Source organism: Truncatella angustata (genome assembly GCF_020726525.1).
Source record: "Truncatella angustata strain MPI-SDFR-AT-0073 chromosome Unknown BKA67scaffold_3, whole genome shotgun sequence".
Lineage (NCBI taxonomy): Eukaryota > Fungi > Ascomycota > Sordariomycetes > Amphisphaeriales > Sporocadaceae > Truncatella > Truncatella angustata.
The window spans coordinates 344358-369767 of NW_025763383.1; the positions used below are offsets into that span (position 1 = coordinate 344358).

At 49.5% G+C, this 25410-nt stretch overlaps 6 protein-coding genes across 6 annotated transcripts; 3 read left to right on the forward strand and 3 right to left on the reverse strand.

Annotated features, from left to right (window-relative positions):
* Nucleotides 1–275: 275 nt before the first annotated feature.
* BKA67DRAFT_533981 (uncharacterized protein) lies at nucleotides 276–1360 on the reverse strand (the record flags this gene model as incomplete). Its single annotated transcript, XM_046099787.1, has 2 exons — nucleotides 276–1123; nucleotides 1186–1360. 2 exons carry the CDS (start codon nucleotides 1358–1360, stop codon nucleotides 276–278), a joined length of 1023 nt encoding a protein of 340 aa, XP_045959298.1.
* Nucleotides 1361–4405: 3045 nt separating this feature from the next.
* Nucleotides 4406–5769, forward strand: BKA67DRAFT_516529 (uncharacterized protein; the record flags this gene model as incomplete). Its single annotated transcript, XM_046097820.1, has 3 exons — nucleotides 4406–4789; nucleotides 4838–5372; nucleotides 5432–5769. 3 exons carry the CDS (start codon nucleotides 4406–4408, stop codon nucleotides 5767–5769), a joined length of 1257 nt encoding a protein of 418 aa, XP_045959299.1.
* Nucleotides 5770–6908: 1139 nt separating this feature from the next.
* BKA67DRAFT_224053 (uncharacterized protein) lies at nucleotides 6909–8466 on the forward strand. Its single transcript, XM_046095581.1, has 3 exons — nucleotides 6909–7107; nucleotides 7169–7429; nucleotides 7488–8466. The coding sequence occupies exons 1-3, from the start codon at nucleotides 7028–7030 to the stop codon at nucleotides 8107–8109; spliced, it is 963 nt and encodes a 320-aa protein (XP_045959300.1). The 5' UTR covers nucleotides 6909–7027; the 3' UTR covers nucleotides 8110–8466.
* A 3095-nt stretch (nucleotides 8467–11561) lies between these two features.
* BKA67DRAFT_559311 (chromatin assembly factor 1 subunit A-domain-containing protein) lies at nucleotides 11562–14312 on the reverse strand. Its single transcript, XM_046102385.1, has 3 exons — nucleotides 13890–14312; nucleotides 12374–13816; nucleotides 11562–12318 (listed from the first exon to the last, which is right to left on the reverse strand). Exons 1-3 carry the CDS (start codon nucleotides 14053–14055, stop codon nucleotides 11903–11905), a joined length of 2025 nt encoding a protein of 674 aa, XP_045959301.1. The 5' UTR covers nucleotides 14056–14312; the 3' UTR covers nucleotides 11562–11902.
* A 3156-nt stretch (nucleotides 14313–17468) lies between these two features.
* BKA67DRAFT_657000 (uncharacterized protein) lies at nucleotides 17469–17942 on the forward strand (the record flags this gene model as incomplete). Its single annotated transcript, XM_046107041.1, has 2 exons — nucleotides 17469–17536; nucleotides 17612–17942. The coding sequence occupies 2 exons, from the start codon at nucleotides 17469–17471 to the stop codon at nucleotides 17940–17942; spliced, it is 399 nt and encodes a 132-aa protein (XP_045959302.1).
* Nucleotides 17943–18706: 764 nt separating this feature from the next.
* On the reverse strand, nucleotides 18707–23986 carry BKA67DRAFT_657001 (uncharacterized protein; the record flags this gene model as incomplete). Its single annotated transcript, XM_046107042.1, has 1 exon — nucleotides 18707–23986. The coding sequence occupies one exon, from the start codon at nucleotides 23984–23986 to the stop codon at nucleotides 18707–18709; it is 5280 nt and encodes a 1759-aa protein (XP_045959303.1).
* Nucleotides 23987–25410: the final 1424 nt, after the last annotated feature.

Below are 25410 nucleotides of genomic sequence, written 5' to 3' on the forward strand. Positions count from 1 at the left end.
GGAAATATCTGCTCCATGTTCCAGCATCCCACTCAAATCTTGAACCTAGCAGTAGCGGACACGATATCCTGGAAATCATCCATAATTGTGGTCGGCTTCCTCATGGCTCGTTTAGAGAACTGCAACCCAGGTCAGCATTCTTTTATCAGTATTGGTGTCGTAATCGGTCAAACCACCAACCTCTGTTTGTCGCGTTGGATATTTTGTGGGGCGTGTGTTTGGGATATCACCACTGTCTATCAGTCAACTTTCAGGAGTTGGCTAACCATGCAGGGTCAATACGGCAGTCGTCGTTGAGGTGGGTAGTCGAGTTTAATATAACCGACACTGAGGCCAAAATTTCGAAAATATGCCTTCGTTCTATCTAATCTACTAGTCACCAACAGCTTCACCGGAATTGATTTCTCTTGGCAAGTTACAAGCAAAGTTCGAAGATTGGCGGTGAAGTCTTCAAACTTAGAACTGCTGGATCTGTCGTGAATAGAGTCAACGTTGTCGAGCAGCACATAAAGGGTTTTGATGCCGGCCGCGGTGACGCAACTTTGGAATAAGTGCCACAACTCAGAAGTCCCAGTCGGTCTTTTGTGGAAAATCTCCTGAGTTTGCTGGAGTGCACCGCAATCGTGGTGAGCTTGCAAAAAATCGTTGCGAGCTCTGCAAAGTTGAATAAGGAAATCTTGTACTACGATATCTTGTCTCCATTGTCCTGCGCGAAGACGTTCATCGCAAAAGTATGTCACCACAGCGCTGGGCCTTTGGCTTGCGTCAATACTGCCATTTGAATGCGTAATGCGACCTATCACCTCTAACGTGAAGTCTGTGGTCCAGCATGATCCAGATTTTGTAACGATGTACCGATCTAACAATAAGACCGCACTTTCCTTGGATTTGATCCAGCTGGAGAGGACCTGGACTTGTGTGTTATTGAGTATGTCCATCACCTGTTTGGCAGATCTGGAGGTTGGATAATGAGCGAGACATTTATCTAGATCCACGTCGAAGTAACAAGTCTCGGAGAAGCAGCCGTCTTTCAGGAAACAAAACACAGGGTTCGAACTGCTACCCTTCCCTTGGGATATTGAGCTACGGCGATCCACAACTTGGCCATATAAGAATTGCTGTGCTGATCTATCGTCAGTCATGCATTTTAATTATGTAAGGCTATGTTTGTGACGTTTGGCGTACCAGCAGAACCCAGTTCTTCGACTTCGTGATGATCTCTTGTAAACATTTCCAAAGCAATATCCGGTGCAAAAGGCGACCAGGGACGATACAATTGTAAATTGAAAATCTGATTGAATTGACGAGCACCGTTGTCGGCATAGTTGCTACTGTTCGAGTTGTGAGAGTTAGGGGCCATGGTTTGCAGGCATCAGTAATCGATCCCACGCAAACCGCATTTACATTGGAGTAAACAATATCGCTGGATGAAACGCTGAGACGTCTCGTGAATTGAAAGAGGAGTTCGGTACACGTTTGCGCGCATTTCTGTCGTTGATCGTTGAGTCCTCAGCCCGTTAGAAGTGCTTTCGAGGAGTTGATCGAAAGAGAAAGAGGATGCCTGGACCCGACAATTGCGAAGGGATGGTTCGCTGTCACTAGACCGTAGCCTCGCTCTCGCAGCGCACCGTGTCGCGGGCTTAGCTTCACCGACGTGTTGGGTCGCTACCTAACGCAGTACCACTCCTCGTAACCAGAGAATGAAACACACAGCTATGCGGAACTTGTGCTGGCTGATCCAGCCTGGAGAGTACAAATGTACCAGAATGTTGTTATGTTAAGCCGGAACCTCAGAACCCCTTAGTTTCAGCTTTCTCCGGATTGCCATCATCGAGAGGAGGGCATCATCCAGATAGGCAGCCTTGCAGCCCCCACCGCAGTACCTGCGCCATTATGACATACCTAGGTTAGGCAGTCTGGCCGCGGAACCAAAACCAGATATCATGGCTTGGGAGACCGTAGGTAACTTACAGATTGAAGATAAGCGACAAGAAAGTCATTCGCCAAGGAAAGGTCGTTGGGTGCCCCACAGTGGCCGCAATCCCCGTGCAGTCGTTCCCGGACGATAATGTCGCGCTAGCCCCGGTCTCCAAGTAAACGACAGCCTGGTGCGCTTCTATATGCATCCCCAATTACTACCAGTCCCCGTGGGTGCCCATCATCCGGACTGCCCGCCACTTTGGCATATAATGATTGCCGGCAATAGAAAATAAAGTTTCAGGTTGTCGCGTACTATAGTACTCACTGATAGTCTATGCAGGCTCTTGCAGATATACTAACTACACACGCCTGGTCCAACATGATATCAACGCAAGTTCACCGTCGTTCCCACGCAACTCGTGGAATCACACAGTTTTATTTTATTTTTTCCCGACAAAGCTGCATTGTGAGCTACAAATATCTTGGACTAGCCTCGTCAACTGATCCCACAACAGATCTAGTTGGATTAAAGCAGTAAATTTATTAGAGCCGAACTCAAATAAGACTAAGGAGTAATAAAAGCATACTATATAAGAGTATTTTCAAAAAGTCAGCACTGAAAATAGAGTTAGTGCTCCATTGCTATCCGTTTGAAATGTGCTCTTTTAACAAACAGCATCTGTGCATATTATATCTTAGATGCGATACCTCCTTTTCTAGAGACAGAGTTGCTCAAAACAAGCAATATTATATCGCCTAGGTTAGCCCTTATACCGCTGGATTAGTACTCAGGTGGGTGATCCCCGGTGTTGTATGTTTTTTGCATTTTTGTGTTTCTGTCTAGACTAGACTACACCAAGGTTAGTGGATTATATTTTCCGAGAGCAAATGGAAGAGAGCGTGATGGTCGCCTGGGGCCACCAGTTAGGTAGATGCCTGAGGTGCACAGTTCACCCTTGATAGATGGCCTTCAGGAATCCCTCAGAATAGCCGAGGAACTTCACAACGCAACAACACTCTACAGAGGATCAATACACATACTTGATCGGTATCATGACCCTACAAAGTAGTGACGCCCTTCAGAGCGCTGTTGCATCGCATAATACTTCACACTCTCAAAAAGTATCGAGATCCCCAAGAATGATTCGCAACGATAATGACATGATCAATGTCGTATCATGTGTCGCTCTTGTTTTGTTGCCGTGACGCTCGCTGTCATGCTCCATATCGGACTTGACCAGTCCACGCAATGCAAAGCATTGCCGACCGCGCGTTCGCACTTAACCTGCGCTGAACGGAGCATTGAGTGGCCGAAGCAGCGCTTAAGTAATTTTTGTGCGGAACCTCCGATTTCATGCTTGGTCACGTCCATCAATTGGCCATGTAGCTCCGGAGCTTTCAGAGAGGCAAACCGGCGTTCTCGGTGTCGTAGAGGCCCCGATGGGATATGCACCATATATTCATCGGTGAGTCGCTCCCCGGGTCTGCTCATAAATGGATAGAAAACTTCTGGAAGTTCTTCTTTTTGGCGATCGCGTGACTCCTAGCTTGTACTAAAATCCAGCATCCACAAGTCATGCTGACGCTTGTGCATGTCTAGGTTAGTGGACGATCTAGTGTCTACTGGCCTCTGACCGAATCGGTTGAGGCACCGAACGGGTCATGAACAATGCACGACGGGAGGATCAACGCCACAAACGTTGCAGAACTTTTTCGATGGCACTAAAATGTGACCTATTCACTTGAGGCTGAAGTTGTTGCACTACACATCACTATATGTATGTTGCGGCCTAGAGAAATTAGCTGCTCATGGGCTAGTATACGTGAATCATTCACGGAGCTTGGCAATTCGAACCATTCATGCCAAATGTAACAGTCGTCGGACCGCTCGGAAGCAACGGCAAAAACATTGGACCCAAGAGACGCGAACGGATAACGTGTGTATCCCGGCTCCGTCATGGTTTTTCTATAGCGTACCTTGGCAAAAATGGTTTGATCGCCTTCTGCAACGAGAGTCGTCGGACTGTCCACAGTCCTTGTTGGTCTCTCGGGTTCACATGAGTGATCAAGTCTCCGAGGCACTCGGCGATAGCATGGACAGCACAAGTGGGCACTCGACCAAGGCAAATTGCATTGCTTTATACCATCGTTGTGGGGCAAACTTGAGCTGCCAGCATTAGTTTCCAAGACCTCGCAATGACCCGAGAGGGAAAGTGGGTTGCGATGGGTACAAGGCAATTTATGATGGCGCGTCGTTGACGTCAAAATATCGGGATGTTGAAAATTCGATGGGAAAGAACAAAACACTCATGGTTCCCACTTGACATAGGAGGCAGCTATACGTTAATTCCTTAAGTGATCGACCTGATTTTGAGTTAGCACTTCCAGTTCGTGAACGTGTCAAGCCGGGGCGGTATCGCTGAAGACCTCTAATTTTTATTCTATTCATTGTCCGTGATACGGTGACCTGCTCTCCACAGCTATCATGGGTGTGGGCGCTTTTGCAGAGCCACTCGTGGTGGTAACATTGCTTTTTGGTGGCGTGTACATAAATCGCAACACAACATACAAACTCTTCTCGAAGCGTGGCAGCAACTGGCAAGAGAAGTCATTCGACAAACGTCGAGATTCTGTGTCTGATGATCCCGAAACGTCACTCTCTCGCAGTTCCGACGAGACACTACTCGAAGACGGCGGACTGTTAGCCCAAGCAGAGTCGACATGGAGGAAAAGAGAAGTCGGCCTCTGGAAGTACCGGCTTAATGTCACCTCTCCGAATACCGCCGTCTTTGAGGAGTATTTCTTGAGCAGACTATTGCGCAAACTCCCTTTCCTGGTGGAGTGTTGGTATTGGGCCTTGATTTACTGGGTAAGGGTCTACTTCTTCTGTTGCTCAAACCAGACTAATCAGATATAGGTCTACCAACTTGGCAGAGCAGTTTCCGCCCTCACGCTTGACAAGAGTACCGTAGATGTCGCTCGACACCATGCGCTACAAGTCATTGCCCTCGAGAAGCGACTCCAGATCTTCTGGGAGCCCTACATTCAACATGCATTCATGCAGCACGAGACCATGATGCACTGGATCAACCGTATTTATTCTTATATTCATATACCGGGAACAATTTTCTTCCTCGTCTTCTTGTTTTACTACACCATTACGCGCAACCGAACGAACGAGAGACAATCAGGCAAGGATATTGGTGAGAGGGCTGGATCACCCGCTGGTTCCGCATTATATCAGGCTCGCAGAAGAACCATGGCCATGTGCAACTTGCTGGCTTTCATTGTTTTCACGCTGTGGCCTTGCATGCCGCCTCGACTTCTCAGCGACCCCAATGCTTCGGGTCCGGAGGCTACACTCGGCAGAACATATGGATTCGTGGACACCGTACACGGAAAGGGAGGCGAGAGCAGTGTATGGACACAAAACAAGTTCTGCAACCAATATGGTAAGCAACATCACAGACTGTTATATTTTTCCGAGCAGTAAAGACTAACTATTAGACAGCTGCCATGCCCTCGCTTCACTTCGGATACTCTCTCATGATTGGCCTAACAATCGCTATGCTGCCGCTGGCGCCTCAGCACTGCCGCCCATTGATCCTCAGAGTCGCTGGTCTGCGCCTGAGATTCCCTTCAATACGCCGTATCGCATGTATCACCGCTGGCTTCGCCTACCCATTCATCATTCTGATTGCTATCGTCTCAACAGCAAACCACTTCATTCTTGACGCTGTCGCTGGATCCTGTGTCTGCGCTCTCGGCTGGTGGGGAAACAGATTCTTGCTCAACTTGTTGCCTGTCGAGGATTACTTCCTGTGGTGTCTGCGCCTGCACAAGCCTTAGGGAATAGGGCCATTCTTGGAGCACATTATTCGATACCACTTGCTTAATACATTAATGAAAGATAGGCGCCAGTCAGCGTGGCTAATCACCGCGCGATTACGTCTGATGACAACCTGGAGTTCACTATTTAAACTCATCTCCTCCCACCTACCGTCGCTATATTCCATAGGCTCATCTACTGGCTATGAAACTTGACATACAACATAAAATTAATAGAACTTTTTTTTATCTTTATAGTCGACAACCAGTGTGCTTATTTGACCTATTTTCATGTGAGTGCTAATTTGTGCTATCTGTCCTCGGGGTTGTTCCCATATCCTAGTCTCCGAGCTCGTAAAACTTCGCATCGATAAAGAGGAATTTCGTTTTTATAAATCTGGATAGTGATGAATATACTTGTACTGGCGTAAGTGCTAGAAAATAATGCCCACTTGGCTGCAGAGAATGTACAGATTGTCCTACTCTTTTGTTCTTCATACATACTCGGGCGTTAACTTATCACATGTTCGGCTCTATAATTCTATACATATGATGCTATGAATCCTTGCTGTATTAACGAGGGAAAATAGCCACTAGCTAAAGCATTTAGTTAGTTACAAAGCGTGAGGATGTCGATTGCCGTGAGAAGCATTTTCTCTACGTGAGTTCGGCATCGCTAAACCAGTAGTGCCGATCACGTTTCAGAGTTAAGCTGCTCATTTTTCGTCTATAACTAACTAGTAGCTAGCAACATTTTAACAGTAAGATGACCGAGATAACGCGACTATAAGTTGTTCCGCGCTTGTTCGGTCAACAGACTAGGTTAAGTCAAATCGACAGCGTAGTATAGACTAGCACACATGTGTCTCGACAAGAAAGATTTCCACCAATATTTATGAATTGTCTGCAGGAAATGTTCTAAACGCAACGAATTTTACACGTGTCGGCTAGGTCTGTAGAATTTAGTGCTTGTAGACGTTGAGGTGACATCCGGCGTGTTACCAAGGGCGTGAATTGGGGTTTCAGCACCGGATCGACACGGACTGCGAGCGGTGCGGCTAATGCATGAGCCCCGCCCTGCAGCTGCCACAGGCGAGCTAGAAGCTTGCCTGCAGCTGTCTCAGGAAACATTGAGGCTTGCCGACGTGGCATGCATGCACGGTTGGGATGCCGTCAGTGCTCTTGTCCGATGATCATACTCCCAGATTGCCGGACATTCGTCATCAAACATCCAAATCTGTTCCTGACATTGTAAATTGTTCCATGATGATGTTCCGAGATGGATGAAGTTTTAATCCAACCTCTATCGTGCGAGGACCCGCCACAGTACTATAGTCTTCCCCGCACAGTTATTGGGTCGTAAGTATCCTCAGTCCAGCCCCCCCGGCATGTGAATGAGGGATATCTAACATCAGAGCAGACTATTATGGATCACCATTATCGGCGCCTATGTTCCACAAATCCGGCGTATACGCAAGGAAGGCACCTTCGGAATATCGCCATACTATATTCTCAATCACGGCCTATTTTCGACCACCACGCTGGGGCTACGCTTCAGTCATAGCGTTTTCTATGTGACCTACAATTGCGTAGCTAGCGGCGAGCTTGTCGGATGGAAAGGGTATTCAGCATCCCTCGACTTTCTTGCCGTGTTCGTGCAATGGGCCTGCGCCATGGTACTGTACGGCCACACACACTCCTGCAAGCAATCCTTGAACGTCGCTGATCGCTGATCATAGATTCGTAACGTATGTACGCCACCGGACGCCTGCTGTGTCACCAGATCAGGCGCCCGCGCGTCGACTGTCAGATTGGCAACCAGACGATCCGCATGAGCACAAGCTCACCTCGGACAGTATGAGAATGCTGCTTCTTGCATACTCTGTCGTAATTCTGCCCATATCATTCTTGTTACTAATCTTCAACGGCCACCCCTACTTCCAGCAGGAACGCGCTCACACAGTGCTCTACGTGATCTTCTGGTCCGTATGGATTGCGTTCCTGTGCGCCATGGACGCATTCCTCGTTGCGTTCAAGTTCATCAAGCAGTTAAAGACCATCGGCCGTCTGAGGACTCGAGGCTCTCTGAGCGTCATCTCGGTCTTTTTGTTGTCGGTTGTTCTCATCTTGCTTGCTTTGACCCAATTCTTTAGATCGCGAGCCAACATCTCCCTGCCACGACAACGTCACGTCAGCTTTGGACGCTTCCTACAGGTATTCGGGTACGTTTACGGATGCGTTAGTGTGGATGTAATGTACCTGGTCGCAGGTCTGGGATATTTGGTACTCTTTCAGCTGTGTCTTGTGTTCGACTGGAACTCTCTGTTTGGCACACGATTTGGCAGAATTCAGCTTGCATGAGGGACGACATGGGATGAGGGCCCATGTTACCCGCCTTGCCACTGCAACTTATACAAGAGTCGTCAAAATGTTATATCGGGTGGTATATGAGAATACATTAACGGCAGCCTCACTGTACAGCATACTCAAACAGTCTACGAACTTTGGATATTATCTTCCGGTGTGCGTGTCACTTACATTCACAACTTTTTCCGTGGTGAAACCTTTAGTACTGGCGCATTTATCTACGCCTGGTACTTTCTCTTGCCAAGCTCAAAGCCATGGCCGCCAGTAAGCGGAATCTTTTCAAACCAGATACGAAAATCAGTTACCCTTCCACAAAGTGCAGCACCTCCTTTAGCCAACCTGTCAGTCCACTTGGGAGTATTTTCAAAATTTGGCCGTAAGCCTCATGTAGTTTCTCAAGGCCTACACCACCATACTCTGAATGGTTTTCATGCACGCTGGTTTCACACAGTCTATCATGGATACTCCAAGGATGGCTACACAGCACTCGAATCTGTCAGGGGTGGCCGTTTCCTTAAAAGCGCCGAACTGCCGAGATTCGGGCTACATGAATAACACCCTGCCGAGGATGACCTGAATGTGGTTGTCATGTGTTTTATCTGATGGAAATATGTTCGCTGTCGTTGAGCTCAAGACTACACTGCGTCTTCGATTCTCTGCCGCACGTCATAGTGCTACGCTCGCGATTCCTTCCGCGCAGCCTGTCTAATGGTCGCAACGGTGCCTTTTGTCGATGTTCGCTACATTGAAGTTGGCACTTGTACGCTGAACTTGAACACGATTAGATGCCGCTGCAGGAAACGATCATGTATAAATGGCTCCAACGAGTCCGGAGTCTCGATCACCGAGTGCCTGGCCCATTTGACGCTATTATACCATGGAATCAAGTAACCTGGATGGTAGAAGAGTCATGTCATAACAATGAGAGATTATGTGGACTCTCTAGATAGCAACATGCTTCGAAAAGGCTAGGTACATTTGGCTTAATTTATAGAAGCCAATGGTAGTATTTCTTTCGCGCATTGGGCTCTTCCAGTGCGCCAAATACCGGTAAATCTTTCTCTCATACCGTGGGTGGTCCGCTTCAAAGTTTGCTTTGTATCTTAATCCGGCGGGGTTGAAGATTGAGCGTACCGGCTTATCTCGTACTAGAACAAAATCAAGATCACTCAAAATAGATACGCAGACATCGCCATAGATGTTCGTGCCATTTCCATTTTAGACATATTGCCTCCAGAGTCGTACATCGAGATTTTTGAGCTCTGATAATAGAGAAGTGAGGTTGACATGCTGACTGAAGTCAATGAAGCGAAGAACAGAGCTTGTTTACGCTTTGGACATCGGATTTGCCGTCAAATGAAATCAACTGTAGCTATAGTCATAATGATAACTCGTCATTTTATAGACAGAGAGCTTACATCTATGTACATGAAGCCATCCCCGTTGCCCTTCCTGCTTTCCCAGAGCGTCCCCTAGCTCTAAAGGTTTACCCTACCAACAACTGCTGCCTAAACGGCTTGGGGCTGGAATTTTAAAAATGAAGCTCTGATTAGTAGAGTATATTTCGACCGTGTACTTTAGTCAGTTGCAGAAGTTACTCGGCGTTAAGTTTCACAGAATCAATCTTCAGACAACGACCGAGTTACAGAGGACTGTTTCGACCGGGTTGTCCCATGTCCGTCACATCAATGAACATGCATTGATGGTAGAGGTGGAGAACAGTTTCTGGCGTGGTGATGAATATTTCTGGAGATGGTTCTACAATATGGCTCAGACGAACAGTGTGCCTGACCTTGCAGAATTCATACACACCCAATTAGCAACCGATACTCGTGAGTTGAAGCTCCAACACGACGACTAGTGGAGAGATATGTCCGACTTCTTATAAGACGTCCCGAACATTTCGCTTATTGCACCCCCTCTTTTCCACCCAGATAATCCCTACACAATCAGGAATCTTCTCGGACATCTGGGCCAATAGGTCAATTTACCATTCCATAAGGATCTGAACCAGCGGTTCAACCCGGTAATCGTGGCGTGCGCAACAGCAACCAATCTCGGAAACGCAACAGTCGTGCATCATCTCTAATATGTTTACAATTGGGCAAGGTTGCCAGAATCTCACAAAGCCATCTTTCGGCGAAATGCTCCGGAAGTCTAAGAATGATGGACAGGACACTAATTTCTTCACTAACAATTTTTCGGATTAGCAGGAGAAGACCCTCCAGCTGCTTGCATATTGGGTCGAAGGCGGGTTCTAGAGTACAGGAGCAGTCGTCAGGAGGCTGGATACGTTGTTCCTTTGGACCACTGATCTGTTTTCAAGATGAGCAGAGAATGGACCACCGCCAGGCGTATTATTCGCATTATGGTGGCCCGTCTCGCGCCATCGAACGAGGACGCCGACGAGGTTCGTCTGGCATATTCCCGTTAAGAGGACGTTTGGCTTGCAAAACCTAAGGACAAGCCCTTGGGAGATTCTAAGGCCAGTACCAAAAAAGACACCTGCGCCCGTGCCTGCCATGACTCCTCTGCCTCCTCTTGATTTGAGACTGAGGAAGATCGGGTCACAGCTGTGAAGAGCAAAGCTTCTTGTCAGAAGCTCATTACTCCTGCCATAATCGGAGAGAATAAGAAGCAAAGTGGTTCATCTGGTCAAGTGGTAGCCACTGCTGAGGAACGTCAGTCTGAGTCGTCTGGATAGGCGACCGACGATAGCGCGGAGGATGACGCTGAGTCGTGTGGACAGACGAACGACGGCACCGTGGAGAAAAACACCTACTCGTCTGGATAGACGACTGTCAGTTAAGTCAAAATCTTTCTCCCTCCTCCTTCCCTACCAAAGGCACCTCGGCGTAACCATACACCCTCTTTTTGGAGAGAAAAATTTAATTTAGATTCAATCTTACTATTGTTCTCTTCGCTAACTGACCACATGCTTGTGATGAATGTTCTTATTGTGTAAATGCTTGATTTCAAATGGTGTATACTCACTATAGGATATCGACATAGCTATAATCTCGCCTGAGCTTGTAAAATGTGGCGAAGGACTAAGAGAGGGGTGACAACGAGCGGTATTCCTATTTCCCCTGTGATATAGAGGTTCTGCCACCACGGAATTCAGGGACATCATTCTGTAACCACGTCTGGCTCAGTTTCGGAAATTTTGAATTGAAAAACTGCAACACATGGGTCAACAGCTCCGGCTGACGAGATGTATCCTGTGATAGCCATAGATCAGCCATTGATGTGGCGCATAGTTCCATAGCCACAAAGCGGTAGGTGGGGATACTGGTGGCGCGGTTGCAGACGCGAACACGTCGACCATCTTTGAGGTCATCAAAACCAAACGAGAGGATGAACAAAAATAGTATGCCGCGATGTGCGCTGGCTAGATTGTATATGAACGTAGGCGCACAGGACAAATTAGCAGTGATCTCTGAACTCAGGGCTCTTGATTACCGTGACAACTCTATGGAGGTAGTATGCATAACGTCAGTTCCAAAACGCCTTTCGCCGATTCCTTTTCGTTCCCTGTCCCCGATGTGCCCTGTTACGTTCATACATATCGAGTAAAGCATACTGTATCTCTGAGTCCTAACGCCGTGCAAGACTATACGCGTGGATACCGACAGCGTTGCCCATATTCCTTCACTTCCTCTCATGCTTACACGTGTCAGCGGTAATTGTCCGCCCCATACCCTATCCGACAATAGCAATGATATGTTTCAGTCGATTTTGCGTAACGTGGAATAGCCATCTCCAACAGAAATCAAATCGACATGCTTTAGTCCTTATCTAAAGCATGTTCCGGACGCAGTACCCAAACCTTGGCGGACTTCTTTGCTCCCGGTAGAGATGATCGTTCGGCAACATAATCCAGCGTGGCTCTGACCTGGTTCTTGGTCACGGACGAAAACGTCTTCGAAAGCATGTCCACTATACCGACCTTCGTAAGGAAATTTATGTCCTTGCTAACAACCGCGCGTTTAAAGTCACCCAGCAATGACTTGGGCACTAAAGTGTTCCAATCGGGCTGCGCCTGTGTTGAAGAACCAGGTGCTGGTGGTGGCGCCATGCCGGCCTTTACAGACTTGGTGGATGACGAAATCTTGGATTGTGCGCAAGATGTTCCAGGAGTGGCCTTGGGTTGCCAGTAGTCGGAGGAAAAAGGGTCTATCGAGTGATGATGCTCTAGCGGCTCTGTGGTTTTTGTTAGCATATAGTTTGTGGGATATGGATGGCAACTGCGACTGACCTAGCAGGAACTCCATCCTGTACTTGTAGACTGTGGCGCAGTCCTCACCGCTCGCGTTGTGAGATAGTCGCTTGCGGTCCTCGTAGCAGATTCCGGTGCTCACAGGCTCCGAGTCACCCAAGAATGCCGGGCGCGCAGCGGCAACATCTTCGGCATCATCCAAGAAGTCGTCCATCTCCTCCTCTCCATCATTCTCTTCGTCGTCGGCTTCCTCGTCATCCAGATCCTCGCCTTCCTCTTCTTCCCACTCGGCTTCTGAATCGTATTCGTAGTTCAGCTTTAGGAGGCGCCTGTTGGGCTGTCTTCCCAGCTTGCGAAGCTTGACGTCCGGCTTCGACGTGACGGTCCCAATATAAGGGGGGCGCACATCCTCCCAGAACGACAGCACTTTGACGGGAATGGAGTTTAGCTGATCCTGCACGCTGGCGAATCGAACTTGTTGAGATTCAGTCCTGTTATTCGGAGCACTGTCAAGAGGGTCGCCGAAGATCTCAGCCATAACCTTCTTGACTGCCAAATGCTGCTTGCCCCGTGGCACAGGGAGACCATTGAACTGGAAGGTAGAGATGGGATCGAAGGGCTTGACATTGGCATCCCCTCGCTGACCGCCAATGTACTCATCCAGGATTTTGGACTTGGTGAGCCTCGTCTCGTCGTCCATCTGGAAAGGTGTAGGCGCCATCTTGACATCGGATTTGATGTAGAACTCTTGGAACATCTTTTGGTACGCTGACTTCTCTGACTTGGGCTCCCCGAGCTCCTTCGTGGTTGAGGGACTAGCTATCACTGAAGAAGTGAGAGGAGCCTTCAGGCGGATTGGGGAGCTGTCGACAGCCTTGGGAGGAGAAGAAGAAGAAGATTGCTTGTTGGGCGAGACATCTCCCAGTACTGCCGGCTTCGTCTTCAAGAACCCAAACAGCGTAGGTTGGGCTCGCTTCTTCTTGTCTTCCTCCTCTCTTTTCCTGCGCTCCTTCTCCTCCTTTTCTGCGATGGCCTTCGCCTTCTCGGCAGCCTTGACCGCCTTTACAGCTTCCTTTTCTTCCCTTTCCTTTGCTTTGGCGGCCTCTTTCTCCTCTTTCTCCTTAGCCTTCTCCGCTGCCTCCTCGTCCCTCTTAGCCTTCTTCATGGCGCGCTCTTTCTCCTCGGCCTCTTTCTCAGCCGCTGTTTTCCGCTTCTTCTTGGCGGGCGCAGAGCTGGAGGCTGCAGCAGAAGAGGACATTGTGGCAGTCTGTGGCTGTACGGAAGCTGATAATGTTGAGGATCCAGGGACTTGCGTTGCCAGAGTATCTGTAGGTGCGGGTGCCGTTGGGGATGTGGATGGCGTAAATTCGTCCATCTGCATAGGCGAGGGTGAGTCTCTTACGGAGAGTTCCGAGTCAGACGAGATACTAGCACTTCTTTCTCGCTTGATGTCGTGATTCGTTCTGGAAACAGAGGGTACGTCTGGTTCGGGACATGTCAGAAAAGAATGAGCAGGAGATAGAGCTACAAAAACCTGCAAGGGTCAAAGACTCACCCTGCAAGGAACCATTTATGGCTGAGGCATCCTCCGCTGTGATGTGCGGATTCACAATTGAAGATGTCTCAACTTCTACTGCAGCCTCGGTGAAGTGATCGTGACTTCTCTTCCTCGATGGCGACTCTGGTACCTGAATATTCGTCGACATCTCCAACAAAGGCATTGGGATGCTTGTGTCTGTCCAGAGCACCAGGCTCTAGAAATGATCAATGATTTGTCTTTGCACAGGACCCAACAGTAGTGTACACAATATCTCTGACTATAGAAAGCCTGCAGGCGACGTGGTAATAGGAAAACTCGGCAGGGAAGTGCACGAAATGTAGTCAAATCAACAAGATCAAAAAGACAGGCGCAATCGCTCTTCAATGGGGGCGTGGGATGTCAAAGTCACGTTGCTTGTGATGAAGTTGGAGAATGACGGGAAACGCGATGGAAACGCGATAGAAACGCGATTTCCACACGTCAAAGGGAATAAGGTCCTATTCGGGCCTAAGTGGTCTGTGCGTTGATTTGGAGGAATTAAACTCTTTCAGGGTCCGCCAGATTTCGCGTTTAGAGGGACCCCTATAATAAGTTTATTCAAGCTGATAATTTACGGTAACACTTATTTGTACGGAAATTTTACCATTAGATCTGAAACCAGTTTGATTATCAAGATCAATAAAAACTTCGAAAGAAACCAGAGGAGAACAAGAGGTTGCCTATGGCGTGCATCGTTACATGTTCCAGTCATCAATCGAGTTTCGTGCATAGTGATTGACGTCAAGTTCCAGGAAGTAACGGAGTGGATCTCTTGGATATCAAGGAAAGTTGGCCAATTAGCCCCTCATATGAATGCTCCACACACTACTGACAATCGGCACGAGGTATAAGTGCTCGACCCGCGAGGCATACGGGTTCATCTTGTGCAATGTTGGTTGGTCCGTAAATCACAATAGGAAAGATGCAGGCAGCCGATCACTAGAGCAACAAGGGCGAGGACCGAGTTTCCCCAGGCCGAAAACCAGCGTCTTGTACAGATATGGTGTGAATAGAGGAAAGAGAAAGGCAAAAGGCGCCCTCAGAAAGGTCGCGGCGGTGCTCGCCGAAGCAGAATAGGTCTGGTCGACGTCTAAGACGTAGAGCTAGGTGCTTTACATCCTGAACTGAACACCAGAGGCAAATACAGATGCCCTAACGTCTGGCACGATCCATAGCAGGTGGTTTTGCGCATTCCAGCCGTAAGTGAGAGATAGTTGAGGACGCCTATGGCAATGAAGTAGTGGTAATGGTCTGTCTAGAGACTCAGGAAAGTCGACAGTACAGTATATACAAGCCTAATGAGGCAGGCGACGTAAAGTGCCAGAACCTGGATGATTGGCTAGGTCCCGAGTGAGTAGAATAAAATGCCCAATCAAGGCAGCCTTTCCAAGCTCCGGGAATGTATGATCAGGCTCGTCCCATTTCGTACGGCAAGCTTGGTTTTCACTCTCTAGGCGGAGCTTTTTGCTCTATGCCCAAGATTTAGCGGATGTTATGTCTCTCGAAAATAGATGATGGTTGTGCCTTGGAAAGCCACATCGGCAATACTCATGGCACGAAATGTCTAGCACCAGGAACTACACGACTAACAATGCGGATGAGATATCAAGCACGCATAGATGCCATGTGATCGTAGCTGATGTTTCTTCAGGCTAGCAGAAGAGTTGTATTAGATTAGTGATACCTCCCAACTCGGATTAGGTATGAGAAGGACCAACACACAAGCGATGTACGTCTATAAACGCGCGCTGTAGTGGTAGAATTGAGCCCGGTCCAAGACTCCAAAGCAAAGTTGTTTAGGGTCGTATGTTGTAATGGTATTCGCCATACGTCAGGGGCGTAACCAGCAAACACTTAAACAGTCATCTCATACAACAGAGCTTCGGCCCAGACTTGGGAGATTTGAAACTAGTTAGAGACAAACTGTAAACAAGAACAGTATGTTCATGCCTGGACGTTTACGCGCTTGCCATCCCGAGCTCTTTGGGCAGTATCTCCATAGTTCTAAGCCCGAAATTACCAAAGCTGAATCCACCTATGCGGAAGCACCAGGGGGCCGTGCAGTGGTGCCTGAGGCTGCATAACCCCACCTTCTGCCACCAATCACCGCCTAAACGTCCGGCTGAGCCTGTATAAATACCTGGTCTCCCTCCCAGCATTTCATCAAGTTTTTCTCTTCTTCTTCATACTTACCTTCCGGGAAGATGGCGAGATCAAGCATTCGCTGTCTTACCGCGCTGACAACTGCATAGCACAGCGCGGCTTGTCGTGCGGTCTTCTATCCTTCGGGATCGTAGTCCGGGGAATTTTTGATTTCACCCACACTTTTTTTCGTTGTGAGCGGTAGCTTCGAGCACCGCCATGAGGAAGACATGGTTTTGTGATTTTGCGTAGCTTAGCCTGAAGTGCATTCCACTACGGCTATGTCCATTTCTACTTTAACTTCCATTCTTCAGTCAGTAAACAGCATAGTAATTCCATCGATGTACTGCTCGACATCGAATGTCTAGTAGAAGGTAAATATGACAAGCAAATTGGAAGGGAGTTTGCTAGTTTCCAATCATGTGTGCGGTCCAGAATGATTGAGCCGCGTATGGTCCAAGTGGCAGCGCATGTCGTAAATGGGATAGCTCAGCTCACGTCACGATACTTGCGTGCTCAATAAGTGTCTGTCCAATGTGGAGCATTGTCGTCGCCCTGACCAGAAGTGATCCACTCTCAGTTGGGCGTCTTGAATCAAACAGTATCCCCGAATTGGACTGTTGTGTATCAGCTGGTGCGGTTTTTGTAGAAGTGTTCTGGACCAAGTCAACGGGTTGTGAAACCGCACGACTTGGACAGCTAACCACCATGACTGCGATGTTTATTCTCATCCGAAACTATCCCGTTTACCTCCCACTCGTAAAGGCTTACAAGGTGCGGTCATGTACGAAGCTATTCCATCCCAGCTCAGCGAAAATGACGACGTCACGGGTTTGAGGTATCATTCCTCAGGTCCTCTCATCCATAAAATACGCCATGAATTTCACTTGCAACTCCGTATTCCTGAAAGCTTCTTACACCATACTTCCAGCAGAAATAGACTGCGTCCGTTCCTGCTTAATAAATAACGAGACTGATGTCGATCTGCCATTGCCATCTGTGTGGTTGGACAGATCAATGATTTGTTTCATAAGTGGGTGCAAATGAGATACGCAAGTAGAGCGACATGATCGAACTTGGACCTGGGAGACGCCTGTCATGAAACAATTCAAGAACGATTCACGTCTAACTACTTCTTACCCTCGTCCTCGCCCGTCAGTCCATTGTGCTCCTTCCGCTATCCTGGCAGCCGGTGCCGGAAACTGCCGGGCCGAGAACTGCCCTGCTGCGAATTTTTGGGGAACGCAGCTCTCCTAGCTTCCAGATCGTGTGCCAAATCACACGACGACGACAGGCAGTTCAATCCGTGAGAAAGACGTCGCAGACAGCCAATACAGCTGTGCCTTGTCTCCATTTCTCGAATCTATCTGCCTGCCAAGTTTCGCGGCGTAGTGGCGTCGTCACACATATACCATGCGCGCCTTCACCTCCTCGCCCATTACGGCTCTATGCCGAGCATCCAGGGCCGTCTCACAAGCCCAGTGCCTGGTCTCCAGGAGGCAAGCTCTTCCCCGAAATGCCCTCTACTGCTCTCCGACTTACTGACTGTCGCTCAGGACGTTCACATCCCTCCCCACCCTCCGACCGTCCCTCGCGCGACCAGCGGGCACCGTGTTCCGGTCCTCCACGCCCACCGTCTCCCTGGCACCTTCCGGCGTCACCACCGCATCGGAGGAGGTTGCAGACATCGTGGCCAAGAGCGCCATCTCCTCCAGTCCCATGTTCGGCGCCACGCAGATCCGCTGCGGACCCCGAGCCACCCTGGCGCGCTCGAGTAGGCTGGTGCGAAAGCGCAGACACGGGTTCCTGAGCCGCGTGCAGACGAGGACGGGGCGACGGACGCTGCAGAGGAGGCGGACCAAGGGACGACACACGCTGTCGAACTAGATCGGGGCGTTCTTTTTTGTTTTCCCCCGCGTCGAGAGGGCCATGGGAGCCCCTGCAGGCTGGAGCGGCAACAATACGGCAGCACACTTGCCAGGATCGGGAGCTGAGATGAAATGTACGATTACCCAGACATTGTACATATAAGAGTATTCGGGAGGAATTACGAATAAGACTGGATGAGAGCCGCAACAAAGAGAGGGGCAACGGACGTGTAAAATATCAAAAGCATAGATCTGTATGTATAATGCGGCAATCCTGGCAATTTTAAGGAGTACGCTGCACTTCGCTTTTCTCAACCGCCCAGCTAGGTTTGGGGATCGTACGGCCTGGAAATGGCTCCTGTCTATCATCCGTCGGCGTCACGTCCCTCTGGACTCATTCATTGTACGCATCAAATCATGGCATCCGGTCTAGTACAGCTCCGTTCGCGATTGGGTACCCTAATTCAAAATTCATCTCGTCTTCGCACTCCAAAGGTCACCTTTCCGATGACGAGTTATCTACTTCTAGGTGGAAATTCTTTGCTATTTTCCTCAAGGGAATCATCCCCGTCGTATCAACAATCATTAGAAAGATAGACAGAGCACAAAGTATCAGGCCAGGTTTGATATTTACTGCTTGATGCGGTCATCTGCTTATACCATATGCCCATTCCATAATGCAAATTTTCTCCAGAATGCCACATTCCTCCAAAAACCGGGTATTTCCTCTTGCTGTAACATTCATGTGCACTATTGACGCATCTCATCTCGCTATCATTGTCATCACTTAGCCCTCCCCGCTTCGATGATCTTCTGGTTGGCCTTCTCAAGTTTTTGCTTAGCCTTCTCATCCATCAAACCGTACCAATCCCTCAGATACGCAGCAAACGTTGTCTCAGCATCCCCATACTCGACAGGCGGACCCTTAATCTGAGCGGGCTCATCTTCTTGGTCAAAGACGGCCCAGCTCGACCCGTCATTGGTACGCAGGCCGTAGCCCTTGCCCTTGAGTGAAACCACCGTAAAGCTTCGAAGCAGCACAATGTCACCAGCCTTAACAATGGGCAGTGACTCCTTGTGTGGACGATAGAGCTGCACTTCAGCTACACCACCAGGGCTTATGCTGTGATCAGTGACAGTAAAAGACATCATGTACTCCCGGGGCCCACCCTTGGCGCGCTGAGGATCATTAGGAGTCATCATAGCTACCGCCATGACTTCTACCGATTTACCAATTGAATGACGTAGCACTTTAAGCGTAGTGCATTCGGAGAGTTCATCTCTTAGATGGCGAACTAGCTTGAGTCTCGAGGCTGCTAACGGGTCATTTCCTTCCTCTACCTTTGAGGACACGGGCGAGCTGGCTGGGACTTGAATCTTCGCTTTTACTGTTTTGGTTGGTGTGTCAAGAGAAGCCTTGGCGATCTCAACATCTTCGTTGAAAGCCTCTGGGGTTTGACTCTTCTGGTGGATTTGGGATCGTGCTAGAGATCGTGCTTGCGACCGCACAGTCTCGGGCGTGGCACCGCGTTGGCGGCGTCCATGTTTTGATGCGATCGCAGCTCTTGCTAGGTCCAAGCTTGGATCTGACGGTGTAAGATCTCGTAGATCTAAAGACCCTGATCTTCGTTTCGCTGTCTTTTCTGGACTTCCCATAAAAATCTCAGAGATGATTTTGTTTTTCACTGGAGTTGACTCATCAGAACGCGCTAGTCTCTTGACGGCACTTTTTCCGTGATCATGCTGGTGTCTTTCAATGGCTGCTCTTTCGGGACTTCCGATGAAGCTCTCTGAATTTACCTGGCTCCTTGATGGCGTCGACCTTCGAGAAGTGGAAGCTCGCGATTTTCTTGAAGCAGACTCATCATGCTCATGTCGATGTCTTTCGATAGCTGCTTGTACTGGGCTGTCCATAGGGACATCAGAGTCAACTTCGGTATCGAATGGCTTCGATTCAATGGGAATGACGATCTCAGGCCCAGGATTCTTCTCGAGGCCCAGCTGTTCGTCCTCCTTCTTGTCCTGGTGTCTTTCAATGGCCGCTTGTTCAGGACTGCCGACCATGATGTCTGCTGCAATCTCTTGTACGGCTGGAGCGGCAGTTTCCGCAGACGGGGTGTCATCAACAACTGATTTTTCGTGTTCATGTCGTTCTATAGCCGTCCATTCCGGACTGCCTACAATAATGCCAGCTTCGTTCACGTGTTGTGGTGATGTTGTTCCTAGATCAGGCGATGAGGCACGAGTTTCCGTTGCCCCTGCTTGAGTAGGTGCTGCTGTAGTTGGAACTGCTTCCTGATCCTCGAGAGGTGACGAATGCATATGACTTGCCTGATCTCGATCTGTACCATCACCTTGTTCATCGTCGCTTTGACTCTGGACATCTTCGTCTTCTGCAACCAAAGATCCCTGGAAATCCTCGTCAAAATTTTTGGAGTCTTCCTCGCGAAGAGCAGCTTGTAATGCATCGTCGCCATCTAACTGAGAAATAAAGGAGCTTGCTTCGCTGATGTCATCCCTGATCTCCGCTACTGGACCTTCCGTTGTCTGGGTGACGGGCTGTGATGCCACATCAGGAGCTCTCAGAGCATCCTGGCTCCCGGCCTGACTCTCAAAAGTCAAATCGGGTTCGACTATAGTGTGGTCTGGGCTCATCTCTGAGGTTTCCATAGTGATGTCTTCATGGGATGCCGGCTCTAAAGGTGGCGGAGGGCTTCTGGCTCGCGTTCCAGCTGCGGTTTCTGCTGAAATGTGGGATACTTGCTCGAGCTCCACGATTATGGAATGTACTGCTTCAGATATAGCGGGTGTGATCAAGGGCTTTCTTGGTTCAGGAGACTGGCGAGGACCTTCGACCTGAGCAGCTTCATCGATCTGCATCGCCGCATCGTCCAGGATCTGCAACTCTTGTGGCTTTGTATCCGAAGGAGTCAATAGATGTTCTCCTGAAGGCTCCACAGCGATAGACATTGGCGAAGACTCTTCCATAACCACATCTTCCTCATCATAAAATATCTGAGACTGGAATGACTGGGTGAGTGGTGGTGATGGATCAAATGTCTCCGGTTCCGGTTCCGGTTGCGCTTCTTCCAGAGCATCTGTCGGTTGCTTGTTGGCTTCTTGCTCACTACCGACTGCTTGATTTGCCTCTTCTTGAGCAACGACACTACTGTGTCTACTGGCCGTTACTTGGTCGGCTTGTGTGAGCTGACTCTCCTTTGCGGGAGCCGTGCTTGTCTGCCGTTCTTGTTGCGACGGTATCTTTTCAAGAGGACTACTCTCACCAACGACATATTGCATGTCATCGTCCTTATCGGTCTCAACGGCATCTTCTGAGATGGGCTTGGGCGATGGCGAACGAGCTTTCGCAGAACCTCGCTCAGTAGGAGCCCGTATACTCTCTATATTCAAATCTCGATGACGCTCAGTAGGAACCGTTAAATCATGCTCTTCGTCAATTTGGTCGTCTTCTTCGGTATCCCCAACAAGTTTATCTTCCACGTCAGACCCTTCACCGTTGTTGTTTTCGTCACCTTCGTCGCTATAGTCATCTTCGACTAGAATTTGCGGACCATGAGAATCGTTACCCTCTTCGCTAACCTCCGAAGCTCGCTCTTCTTCATCCTCTTCCGCCTGGTGGAGCACCTCTTCATCCCCGCCACTCTCCTCAACATCACTTCCAGGGCCGTAATCGGGCGACTTCCTTGTCGCCTGAGAAGGAATGGGCAGAGGCCGACTCAACGGCACAGTGTTTGGTGGAGGCCGAGACGGCGGCTCTTCATTGTCATCGTCCGAATCGGACAGCAGATCAATTACAACAGGGGCAGAAGACGAGGGTCGCATGACTTGCCGTTGTTGCGGCTGCGGTGTGTCCGCATCCATTTCTGAGTCATCTTCGTATCTCTCTTCGTCCTCTTCTTCGCCATATTCTTCTTCTCCCTCCTCTCCAGACTCGTCGTAGCTGTCCCCTGCGCCATCATTGAACTCAGGCTCTAATCTGTGTTGTCGAAGATCCATGTCATCATCGTCGTCTTCGTCATCTTGTGGTACAAGGTAGGTACTTGTATTGTAGTCTCCTCCTTCCTCGTCTTCATCATACTCGTCGTCGTAACGGTCAGGAGAGTGATCGGCATATACGTGTTCCTCCTCCTCGGTCGCTTGATGACCAGGCAATGGGCCATCAACAAACAAATTGTGGGCAACTTGAGCAGAAGTACGGCCCGCATGCTCAGGATTCAATGCAGGAGCACCGACAAAGTGGGCATCAGCTGCATCCACTGTTGGAACTTCGTCTTCTTCCTCTTCCTCCTCTTCCTCCTCCTCTTCTTCTTCCTCCTCTTCTTCTTTCTCTTCCTCTTCCTCTTCCTCTTCCTCTTCTTCTTCGGAATCACTTTCGTCAATAACCATAGCAGATTGTGGCGTTTGACCATCACCACTACCTACGCGGCTTGATGTTGGGCGCGAAAGGGATCGGCTAGTCGTGCGATTATTGACTGCCGTATAAGACAAAGTACCTGCGTTCATTGCTGCCCGCTCTGCTGGAGCACTAGTCTCTCGAGCGAACGGACCTGAGGGAGCTGTACTACTGTGCTCGGCAAGAGGCATACTTGACTCGGTAGATAACAAGTCTGTCGGGCCGTCATGTGTTGGGGCATGCTGAATATGCTCGTCCTTCTCCAAATCTGGGTAAACTGAAGTGGCATGATCAAGGAGCATGGGCATGTCCTCTTGATCACTGGAAGTATCATGAGTGCTTCCTCCCACTGTTCCAACCGTCCCGAAGTGAACCGGTTGGGCAAATGAACCATGTGTCATGCCCGGTGTATCTCCAAACCCGTCGTTCGGCCGAGTATTCAATGATTGCTCGATATTTGGCGCAAATACATCGTGCGGCATATTTAAGGTCAGGTCATGGTATGTAGCTGTCTGCTCTGGTAACGGTTGCGTATTCCATGCTTGGTGATCACCCTCGATCCCTACGCCAGCTGCAGCACCAGAACTGAATGAAGCGGCTGCTTGGCTGATAGCGAAAAGCCCAGAGTTGGAGAAAGGCTGTTGCGATTCGGCTAAAGGTGCTGCCCAGCCACCCAAAGGAAATGTTTGATGACCCTGATCGATATACTCTTCGGTATTCAGCAACGGTTTGGGTTGGTGCACTGCTCCACCAAGACTAGGGGGCTGTCCCATAAGCGAATCTCTGAAAGGAGGTCCGGGAAAATCGAGTTCCGTAGTCTGGCAAGCACTATCTGTCATAGTCGGCTGAAGCGGTGGGCTGGATTGCACCTCTTCGTCACCGGAACCCCTATCATCTTTTGCGTCTGATAGCTGTGGGCTAGGCGATCGACTGTTGTACCTCCAAGTTCCGGGGTTGAGCGAGAATCGAGATCGCTTACGACTTTTTGGCTTGACGTTATCATCTTCGTCAAAGATATCGTCGTGGAACAACGATCCGTAGGAGATTCTAGCTCGCTTCACGAAAGCAGGCGAGTCGAACTCCCCATCCTTAAGTCTCTTCGAGGATCCATTCTTGACAGGGGTAGCGGTTGCGAGGTCTGGCAGTGTCGACGGTTCCAAAGAGACGGGATCAAGCCAAGGCTCTTGTACCGGTGCTGGTGTTGGAGGAGCAGGCTCGGGGTGTGCTGGGTGGTCGACATCGATGGTCTTCGTTTCTCCTGTCTCGCCCAACTTGACCTGTAGATTCAATCGCTCGGTGTAGTTGACTTGCCAATCCGACATGCCAGGGATTCGTGGTCTGGCATCGTTGGGCGTGAAGTCAGCACCGTTCAAGCTCAGCTGAATGCGGTCGCTACTTCCAAGTCCACATTCTGATATCGCTTTGGCGCTGGAACCCACAAAGTTCACCCTAACCTGGCCTTTATTCCGGCGCAGGCGGAACTCGGGTTCAGCTAGAATGAATGCAACGGAGTTGTTGATTTTGTTGTACGGCCACAAAATGGTGATCACACCATCCACTGTGCCATCCTGAGAGGTATCGGGGGCCAACTGGGCAATTGGAATCGCCGTCGTTGCAGCCTTAGCGGCCTCGGTATTGTCGTCGGACATTGTTGTGTTTGTGAAGACACATTGTCGGCGCACTCGTCAGAAATGCCAACCTAGATACGTGTCGTGCCGAGCTAACGTTATGCCATTGGCGCGTCAGATTCGAATATCAGGTTCGAAATTAATGAGGAAGCTATGCCACAGGCCGGGACTACGTGATGTGTCACTTCGTCAATGATGACAAGGTTCCAGAGTGGGCGTGGCGTGAGAATGCGTCGTGAGAATGGACTGTTGGGCTAACTTAACCTAGTCTATTGGTCTAAAGCCCAATGCAGTGAATTGGTGATTGTGAATAATGGTGGTTCAAGGACGAGCAAGTTTGGAAAACGCGCCAGGACGGTAAGCTCCTTATCGATATAGCCCGCCGGTGGTATGTACTGTAACCTAACCTTAGGCTAGGTTACTAACCATGTAGAACTGACCTAACCTACAGCAACTGACCTAACCTAACCTTAGTCTAGAGCGGCATATGCAGGCGGCGCGCTGAGCTATCACCTCACCGTGCGGGGTTCTAGTTGAAGTAATGATGGAGTCCCCGATCGGCCCCTATAGTACGCGCGTAGACAGACGTATCCAGTCTTCATTTGCCCACAACCGCTTCCTTTCCCCTCTGCGGCCATGATTTCCTGAAACCACGGGTATAGTATCAGATACTTGTCTTACTCACCATTGAGTTCCTCTGTTCGGGTTGTCCACCAGTCCGTGCGAGTGCGGTGGGGCGTCGCGGGCCGGGAGTTCTGGGTATCGTGAAAGGGCTGCCTCATGTAGCAAGAACAGCATTGATATCTGCATACATGAGAGCTCCAGTTGGAAGCCTGCTCTGAACGAGACGGGTTTCCGCTGCCAAGGACATCGTCCAACACAAAGTCGTGTTACTGCGGGCCCTGTTACGCCCGGCCACGGTTAACCGTGCAGTCAAATTATGCCTTTCCGGGCAAGCCTTGCAGAATGGGCGAAGGGACATGGCCACAGTGCCGATCACCAAGTACTACTGCAGGCCATATACATATGCGGCATGCTCTTGAGGCTGATGGTCTCGGAGCAAGGGTCATGGTGCGGAGACTTGCCGGCTGCTGTTGGTTGGTACTTGTCAGAATTCACTCCAGACACACGATTCGGTAGCCTCATTATCAGACAACGTGGGGTTTCTTAAGGTGAACAGCTCGCTCACCGCTCCGATGAGTCAGCTGTAGCTTCGTTCGAGCGCCTCCAAGCAAGACGTTTCGTTTCAGATACAACACGCTATCAAACAACGTCTGGAGGGAGTTACAGATTCTCAATATTTGGGTCACTGGTTTGCAAACAGATCTGAGGGTTCGGACCCAAAAGTCCCTTCAGCTGCTCATTCCTTGCGGTCTGCGGGCACCCCTGCATTTGGCTTTTCCTGCGTTGTTGTTGCTGGGCCGAAGATCGTCTTCCAATTTTGA

Excerpts from the sequence above, each read along its gene's own strand:
- BKA67DRAFT_224053 (XM_046095581.1), top strand. The coding sequence starts at position 7,028 with ATGGATGAAGTTTTAATCCAACCTCTATCGTGCGAGGACCCGCCACAG. Across the intron at positions 7,108-7,168 it reads CCCCGCACAGTTATTGGGTC|ACTATTATGGATCACCATTA; the intron begins GTAAGTATCCTC and ends ACATCAGAGCAG. Across the intron at positions 7,430-7,487 it reads TGGGCCTGCGCCATGGTACT|ATTCGTAACGTATGTACGCC; the intron begins GTACGGCCACAC and ends CGCTGATCATAG.
- BKA67DRAFT_559311 (XM_046102385.1), bottom strand. The coding sequence starts at position 14,055 with ATGCCTTTGTTGGAGATGTCGACGAATATTCAGGTACCAGAGTCGCCA. Across the intron at positions 13,817-13,889 it reads CATAAATGGTTCCTTGCAGG|ACGTACCCTCTGTTTCCAGA; the intron begins GTGAGTCTTTGA and ends GTCCCGAACCAG. Across the intron at positions 12,319-12,373 it reads CAGGATGGAGTTCCTGCTAG|AGCCGCTAGAGCATCATCAC; the intron begins GTCAGTCGCAGT and ends CAAAAACCACAG.